The sequence below is a fragment of the Notothenia coriiceps genome, unplaced genomic scaffold, assembly GCF_000735185.1.
Source record: "Notothenia coriiceps isolate Sejong01 unplaced genomic scaffold, NC01 NC01_scaffold00003515, whole genome shotgun sequence".
Classification (NCBI taxonomy): domain Eukaryota; kingdom Metazoa; phylum Chordata; class Actinopteri; order Perciformes; family Nototheniidae; genus Notothenia; species Notothenia coriiceps.
Window position 1 is genome coordinate 13609 of NW_011336216.1, and position 9500 is coordinate 23108.

The following is a 9500-nucleotide window of genomic DNA, read 5'->3' on the forward strand; positions in this document are numbered from 1 at the left end:
CGCCCAATCAGCACTGAGGTTATTGACAGTATTGACCTGATGATGTATAAATCATTAGCCTAATCATTGAAACAATCACCCCTGACAAAAAAATGGATACTACCATGGTCCATGACACATATATATATATACACCTTGAAACACAATAGAGTGCTGTACACTTATTTCCTGACAAAGCTTGCAATAGTAAAGAAAGTGCATACTGAAAGTCACAAAAGCTACTTTTATGTTAATTTGGAGGCAGACGTTCCACAGTCTGACCTGCAAGTGCTTTGTTCGCATCTAATAATAGAAGTTGTTTAAAGTGTTTAAAGCAGATGTTTTTTTTATGGAGTTCTGCTTAAACTGACTGAGCAGTTGGGTGGTCATTTTTTTTCTCAAGGACACTCTGTTGTGTTTGTTGATAGATACACCAGCTGCTGTACATCTTTATGGCGGTAAAAATCCAATCACTAAAACTATAGCTATAACCATACAGATGAGGGAAGAAAGAGTGAATATTTAATATAATGCTAAGTAGTGGTACTTTGCGATAAAATAAAAAATCCACTAATGTCATAATCATGAGTGGTAAGTTTAAACGACTGAGAGAGTATGCAAGAAGTAATTTGCTCTAAAAATTAAAACAAAGTGAATGGGTTTTTGAATGCCCATTTGAAGAGGGCTATGTCCCTCATGAACCCTTGCAACAAATTAGAATATGTTGAACTGAATAAGGATATTTAGTGTCAGGTGATCCAACAGATATTGATTTCAAGAATGTGCAGTCCTGAAAGTCCTGAAAGTCCTGAAAGTCCTGTTCTTGTATCAGTTACATGTATGTCGTTGGGTATTGATTTCCCGTAGGATATGTCTAATTTCTGAACCCTAGAGGTGGTGCATTATACATTTTATCTTAAAAACTTCATCCGTTTTAACCAATCAACAAGTGAAATATGTGTTTTCACATTACAGAAATAAAAAGACCAAGGGACAGCAACATTGTTGAAGGGGAAATATATATTAATCAGAAAATTAAAGCGTTAAACTATTTAACATCAAAAGAATGTCGAAAACTCGAAATGGACTTAACTGGGCCTATGAACATGTCCATTCCTTTATCAATAAATCACTAGAAAAACCAACTGCAGTAACTCAGTACACATACAAATGTTCTGTATTTGTTTCTATTTATAACTTTTGTAACATGCTGTTACTGCTCTTTCATAGACTTTCCCCTCCCATGAGACAACACTCTTGGGGGATTCACGCACACATTTCACACACAAGGGCTTTCAGTTTATTTCTGACCAATGCAGAGTAGATAAACAGAGCAGGGAAGTGTGTGTTATCCATCCCTTTGATGCCCCCTAGTGCATTACATAGGAAGTCTAACTGAGTGAGAACTGGGAGACATCAGTCAGCATCACTGTTTGTGTTACAGTCAGATGTGCATATTTACAACAACAACAACAACAAAGAAAGACAAAAGGGAAACATCAGTTGCTTACGTGCATGGCGAGGATAGCTTTCTGTCCCTACATTATAAGGGACCCAGCAACATTGTTTGTGTCTTCTTACATGTCCCAAAGCATATTCAATTAAGCACTAATACGGAGGACAGCCCAAACAACCCGTTAAAAAATGTTGAGTTACATAACTTAACTTTTGGTACATGGACATGTTTCTTCTGACATTATCATTAATTAGTTGAAGAAAGTAGTATTATAAATCCCTACAGTTGGCGCGGCAGTAATTCACCATCGATTTTTCCAAGTTGATTGGTAAGGCTGAAATCTCCCTGTTGCGCGGCTACTCATGTCTGGTTGTTTACAATCTCTCTGGCAAAACATGGCCGTTGAGAAACTCACTCATGGCAGTTAGCCCTCGATAACTGTTCTTTGTTAATGTACAGGTCTTAAGTTGCAGAACATTCTACCGCTCAGTTACCAATTTAATTTCTCTTTTGCTTAGCTGTTGGTTAGGTTTTTATCGGATCTTCCTGTGACTCGTTAGCCGCTGAAGCTAGGTATCGAGCTAACTTCTACATTGGGAACAATGACAGCGACTTCAGCAGGGAGCAGTGGCTGCCTCACCGCTAAAGGACTGGACATCAGTCTGGCAGCTCTGCAGCGGCAAGACCCGTACATCAATGACATTGTGGACGTGGCCAGCCAAGTTGCCCTGTATACTTATAACAACAGGGCAAATGAGTGGGTAAGCCGTAACTTTGGTTAATATGCTAACTTAGCTTAGCTTCGACATCGTCCCTGATAGGCGCGCTTTGTCACTGAAAGTGATTTACCCCAACTAAAGTTATAGCATTAAGTTAACCCCGGCTATGGTGTTTAGGGTCTAAAGGGGGATCTCAACAAATGCATACAAATGTGATATGTTTTATTTGATACCCCTGGAATAATGTAGCACTAGATTATATGTAATTTATATAACTGTTTCCCCCAGAGCAACAAACAAGTATTTTAAAGGAGTTATCACAATGTGTGCCTCAGGAAACTGTCATTCAGCTGCTTGGTCTTTTGCTTATTTGAAAATGTAACATGTTGTCCCTCAGTGACTGAACAATTGTTTTTGCTTCTGTGTTTTTTAGGAGAAGACCGAGGTTGAAGGCACCCTATTTATCTACACAAGGTATTGATATTGATGCTTGACTCTGAAATCCTGGTTAATAGAGATTTTCTATTCCAAATATTACTTATGTGCACTTCTTAGTACATATTGGTTGGGAATCTTCTTAAGCTTTTTAAAAGACATGTTGAAATGTAATCCTACCTTATTGTTAACATGTAAACATGAGGAGAAGAGGGTTTTATTTAAACTTTTTTCATATTACATTTTTTAACAGAACTGATTATGTGTAATATGTGAATACGGCAGACTATGGCCTGACTTAAGTAACTCTTCTTTCAAGTTGTGCATGATATTTTCATCAGTATCTTTGTATTTCAGACTGGCGTCTCCCAGGCATGGTTTCACCATTATGAACAGACTGAGTATGGAGAACTTGACAGAGCCTATCACCAAAGACCTGGACTTCCAGCTGCAGCACCCCTTCCTGCTTTACCGCAATGCACGATGTAAGAAATAAGTGCCCCAGATACACAATTCTGATATCTGCCTTGATACATGTTGTTTGTCTGACACAGTTTGTAACTAACAGCTGTTGAGCACATCGTCTGTGCAAACACCGTTTGTGTATTTTTAAACCCATTTCCCTTAAAGGTGGGGTATGTAATTTATTTCAGAAACACTTTTTGTTATATTCCATGGAATGCTCTTAACATCCCGATGGCAATGAATATATGAAATGCTTTGACAATAAATCCATAAAAAAATTCATCTGTGGAAGCCGTAGCGCTGTAAAAAGCACGACCAATCATTTGAGCCGGCCCGACTAAAATAACTGGATGGCCTACCTGCCTGTCAGCCTTCCATCTGTGCACAAACTTATCTCGTGCCCTCATTGGTCATGTGCGCGTTTGTGTGTGTTGGAGGAGGGGCTCTGTAAGGAAGTGGCAGATTTTTTCCGGTTGTGTATTTTCAAATTCTAGCGCACTCAAGCTGGTTTCTCCAAAATTACCTACCCCACCTTTAAGTGTGATATCTTTGCAGTGAAGCATACTTATTAGTGTGTGTCATAGCTGACTGTTTTTTTCTTGTCCAGCCACTTTCTGTGAAGCTCACTGTATCCTTAATATAAAAAACTAAAAGTGTTGTTATACACAGGTCAGTTACATTAGTGTTGGACAGACAGTCTCAGACCGTGCAGACATAAATGACTTAATACCAAAACTAGCCACATAGACTAAATAATTTGAAGAACTAGACACAGTGAGAGTACCTATTGAAAGATGGAGACAATGAGACATGGGGAATTTGGGTAAACAAACGCTAGACAGAGAGACAGCCTAACCAGAAAATACATACACAAAAAAGAGAATAACTAGGGCCAATGTATCTTTAAGGTCCTGGTGGCATTGTGATCACATCAGCTTCTTATGTACAGGGAGGAAGTTATATAAGATTATCATTTCCGATAAACACACCCAAGTGTGTGTGTAGCATGCTGTTCATGTGAGTGTACACAGTTAGTTCCTTATAAGGAGCAGAGGTATTGTGGCGACTCCAAATCTATCAACCAGCCTCCCTCTGGGACCTACATCTGGCGCGCACACACACACACACACACACACACACACACACACACACACAGAGAGAGCCTGACACTATAAAACCAGCCAGCAGAGATTAGATACAGCACAACAGTCCTTGATAATGTAAACACACACTCACTCAGGAATCGCTGACACACACCGACCCACAGACAAACCCTAACCCCCCCCTGCCGTGCTCTCACACTCTCTGTCAGGCTCAGTAAGAGGCAGGTGGAATGCTGTGTTTAGATACCAGTAGATTCCTTACGCCTGCTTTGATCCCCTAACTGAAGTAGTCCTACACACACAAATACAACACAGCCATTATCAAGAATCCAGAAGGCTCAGTGAATTAATGTGAATGACATAAAATTCTCTCGTTGACCTCTTTATACCTTTTTAGATCCATGTTAAATGCACTAAGGACACAATGAAGGCCGTGATAAAACTGGCCTCTAGATGCAGTCAATGCATTAGTAATGAGGAATAAATTGCAAAACAATAGCTAACTGACAATTCTTGGGAATGAAAGGAATCTTAAACCAGTAATCACAGCTCTTGTGGACTATTTTCTCTTGATAAAATGAAAAAATGGGCAGGGATGAGTACGTAGCCAACCTAAAGGTCATTGGCTCCAGCCAATTAGACTGATTTGAGACGGATAATAAAGCACCCAAATAAGGATAGATTCCGTATGGTTATCTTGTGACATATTTTTATCACCATAAATGCTGTGATTCTCTAAGATTGTTGGATCCTAAATAATTTCTCAACTATGCAGGATCAAATTGAGTCAGCTAGCATAACATCACCTTAGGTGCCCTGAGAGACAAAGGATTATTTTCTGTACCAACAGGAACACATCATGGCTCAGTTAAGATATGTTTCCCTTGCTAACAACGTATCTATTTAGGCCCCAGGCTTTTGGATATGCTGCCAGTCCCGCTGTGTCGTGACCTCTGTGAGCGAGGGGTCGTGGAATCTTATCATTAGACAAACATGTAGCTCTCAGTGCTGCCGTTACTTCCTGGAATGGCAGTTGGCACAAAGTGGCACTCCATGCTTAAAATAAACTGCGGAGATATACCACAGAACAGGGCAAGATTTAGAGAAGAGAACTTTAGTCTGAGCCAGTTCTGTTTCCTCTGGCCTTATCCTAGTAAGCACACAGGCGTTTCACATTCCTTTATATAGACACCTACATTCACAAGAATAGTTTTGTGGCCCCATTATCTGAACAGGGTGTTGACCCCCTAGTCTTCAACATGCTCCTAAAAGTTGAGGTTACACTATTCACAGTTTGACATAGTTTATGTGTTTATTAATATCAGTAATGCAAATTAGTCGCTTTTCGGCGCCTCCCGCTTTTTTAACGCTGATTTGGGTGACTTGTGTCCGTCCGTCCGTCAATCCGACTGACGGACAACTTCTCAGTTCAAAAAATTAGAAGAAATCTAGATCGCAAAATAATTAAACAAGCGAGTGACTGTTTTTCCTGGCCGAGGACAGGTTCCTTGAACACAACACGAGCGTAACGTGTCTTCACGTGGTATATGTCTCGTCTGAAAGGAGTGCTGACGGAGAGCACCGGAACGCCACTCCAGCTCTTCAAATATTACAGTACCCATAATGAGCCGTACACATGCCGCAGTGTTTGCATGGCTGTGTCTTTAGTTGTAAGCACAGTGGCGATCTGTTGTTATTAGCATCTGTTTAGCTAGCTATGCTAACGAATTTAAAGAGCTTTTCTACAACCAGGTGGAAGAGAGCTCTCTCCTGAGAGGCTCAAATAACCTCAGCTCAGTGAGGTTAAGGCACACCTTGATATGATCATTATAGTTATTAATGAGACATTAGAGACTAAATGAAAAACAGGTATAAAATACTATATGACAGTAAAACAAAGTTGTTATTAACAACAAACACAAATACAGTTTAAAAGGGGAGTGATTTGTAAAATATCCAAAAAGAAAAATCTGCTTACCGTTCTGTTTCAAATGGGTGTTGAGATGTATCCATAGATCTCCTAATGTTGCTCTCAAAGTGCACCAGATTGATGCTTTTAACTTCAATATTTAAAAAAAAATCTCCCCCCCACTTAAATCATGTTCACATGGATAGGATACTAAATACATTTACACACATCTTGTGTCCATATCTTTCTGTTTTGGTGGTCATGCCATGCCGTGCACATGCATGCATGCGCGAGTCATGGTGAGATATCTGGATTAAGAGGTTGCTTTTTCTTTGCACAGCATGAAAGAAAGGCGAAATTAATGGGCTGTGATTTAATTTTTTTAAGCAGAGGTTGAGTTCAATCATTTGTACGGCCCTCGGAGGATGTTGTAAAAATTGAAAGGAAAAAGGTTCCCCATCCCTGCTGTAAATAATAATAAAAACCCTTGATTTATAACTTAACATCTCTGTCTCCTACTGATCTGAGTATATTATAAAGAATAGCCAGTTAATTGAAGCATTATAGCACAGGCCTTTGTCAGACGGTATATTACACCGTCTGCTTCGAATAGTTCTCTCTTTTTTAACCATACCTGTGTTTGCATCACTGTAATATAGTCATATTGGTATTTTCATGCCATACTTCCCATGACACATTCATCCAGACTTTGTAATATACTGCACAGCAGTTAGGAACCAAATCAATGCTAAGGATGGTTTCATTTTCTAGAGCCCAAAGGTGTTCAATTCTGTTTATTAAGTGAAGAGCTGAACTCTTTTTAGAATAATCTAATAATCAATGACGAGGCAACTTTAGTAGCATTTAATCAAAATTCAGTAATCAGCATTTTTAAGTATGTAGGTATTTTGACTACTTTCACAAATATTAACGTTTCTTCAATTGTGTTATTGCGTGCCATTTCAGTATTTTGATACAATTAATAAATCAATTAATAAAAGTAATTTAAATACTAATGCCTTTGAAAAAGTGTGATTTGAACTTAGATCATTTTTCTGACAATTTCTAGAAAAATATTTATCAGTTAACTAATCAGAAGATTGATGGATCATGTACATCATCGTTAGTTAAAGACCTCATTTTATTGTTATTACACCAATTACATGTAACACTGATGAGGCTAACATTAGCACTAAACATGTCTCCGGGGTGTGTGGACAGTCTTACCTCCAGGTCGGACGTATGTATATCCCAGATCTGTCTCTGTCACCATGGAGCCTTTAAATCTGACCTCAGGTTCCTCCTCCAGCCTCTCATGTTTGGGTTTCCTCTGAAACAGGCCCCTCAGCATGGTTCTTCTTCTGGTCTCTCAGGAGCCTCACGGTCTGGTAGTAATGGCCTCTTTGAGCTTCTCTTGAACCCGAAGATTCTGAGATTATTCTTGAGATCGCAGCTCCAGTAATATCTAATCAGTCGAACGTTCAGTGGAAGTGATGTGACCCTCCCTCTGAGGAGATGTGTCCTCTCCAGAAGCAAAGGATATGTAAATGTCCCGTCTATCCAGGTCAGGCAGTGCACATCCAGCTGTCCCACTGTAGCAATGCCTCATTAGAACTAAATGTACCTGCAGTTATGCCGCCAAGAAGGAGATGTAACAATGTCTTAGATATGTTTCAGTAGCGTTAAATCTCAATATTTATCTCCTCCAATGCCGTGAATTCCATTCCTACAAACAAAGGAAGTTGTGGTTCCTCTCTGACAACACCAATTCCAAGCATGGATGTGCGTTTCAGTAGAAGCACCTTCCTCGTGACAAACCTCCAGTAAACTAAATTTAGTGTGAAAGAATATCAACAGTGTTCCTCATGACTGATGCGCAGAGCTCTCCCAACAAAACTGATCACAAACTGCAGAAACCTAATCCATCTCGGAACACACTGATGCTAACAAACTTGTGTTCATTTCTAACTACACTGAAGCTAAACAAAACAAAAGTATTCCGTGAGTAATCCCAGGAGTGCAGTTTGGATTAAAGCCAAACACGATGGCTGTATAGTCAAAGCGCATTAAAACCTCTGGGAAAATGTGATGTGGCTGCGCAAGACATATAAATTAGATGTAACTGAAAATGTCTTCTTTGGAAGTCCCATCTGAGTCATTACGACAGAACATGACAGGTTGAAGTGCTGCTTACCAAACTTAAAAAAATCTCAAACAAAGTCGTACTAAAATAATGTTGCGCAAGCAAGTCCCACTGGAGTCCCGTCAGAGAGGGACTATAGATCTACAGCAGACATCACACGTGCCACTGCTCGCTGTGTGGCTGGTTCGTTTTACTCTCAGAGGATCTGAAGGGTCTAGGGTCACACAAAGTACAGTAGAGTGAAGGTTGTAGAGGTTCCCAATACTTCTTGCTCAAAATGAAATGCTGTCATGTTCGGAATGGACATTCCTTGGTTAGTTTCCTTACATTGGTCTCAGTCTTTGGTCATCCTTCTGCCTTGTCTTGTTGTCCAGTGCACTCTTTCAGGACCTCTGCTTCTCTTCTTCCATGCAGATGTCCCTCTGCTTTTCTTCCTCTCTGTCAGTCTCCAGTGGTGTTCACTAGAACCCTTTTCCTCTTTTTTGCAAGTGTAATCACAGCCACTTTTTTTTAGTTGGTGCTACTGGTTGTAATCCTCCCACTCTCTCTCTATCCCTCTCTCACTATCTCTCACTCTGAGGGGAGTTCTATCTTGTTGAGGTTTAGACTTCTGGCAGGTCAGTGCAGCTCAAAGCAAGTGTGATAGTGTCCTCTAATGAACAATTATCATGTCTTCTTCTTGTTCTTCTATCTTTGTCTTTTAGTTGGGGTGAGGCAGGGCTCGTCTTGTATCTGTATCGTTACAGGTTCTCGTCCATTAATTCACTTCTATTTAACTTATTTGATTCATTGACAAAACTCAGCTAAAGAGCTCCCGGAACTAGATCTCTGTCTCGATGGACTCGATGATTATCTTGTTTCCAACACACCTCACTTCTTTCTATTTTACATCCGTCCCTCTACATTTTTCTCAATTTTCCAGCCCTCTGACTTTACCGCGTGTCTCTCTGTCAAACAGTCTCATCCCCAGTGAGCACTAAGCAGCTCTGGCTCCAGCAGACAGGCTCCCACTGCAGTTACTTATTTGGTACTGGGCTGATTTTCCCAGGCTCTGTGTGTGTGTGTGTGTGTGTGTGTGTGTGTGTGTGTGTGTGTGTGTGTGTGTGTGTGTGTGTGTGTGTGTGTGTGTGTGTGTGTGTGTGTGTGTAGTGTGTGTGTGTGTACGTGTAGTCGTAGTGTACGTGTAGTACGTAGTAGTACGTACGTACGTACGTACGTACGTACGTACGTACGTAGTACGTAGTACGTACGTACGTACGTACGTAGTACGTACGTACGTACGTACGTACTA

The 9500-nt window shown here is 40.3% G+C and overlaps 1 protein-coding gene across 1 annotated transcript in view; it reads left to right on the forward strand.

Annotated features, from left to right (window-relative positions):
- The first annotated feature begins 1821 nt into the window (after positions 1-1821).
- The window catches only part of dcp1b (decapping mRNA 1B), a 15900-nt gene continuing 8221 nt past the window's right edge, over positions 1822-9500 (forward strand). Inside the window, exons 1-3 of the mRNA XM_010766638.1 lie at positions 1822-2196; positions 2588-2628; positions 2947-3074. Coding sequence (XP_010764940.1) covers positions 2038-2196; positions 2588-2628; positions 2947-3074 — 328 coding nt within the window. The 5' untranslated portion in view covers positions 1822-2037. The remainder of the gene's footprint in view (positions 2197-2587; positions 2629-2946; positions 3075-9500) is intronic.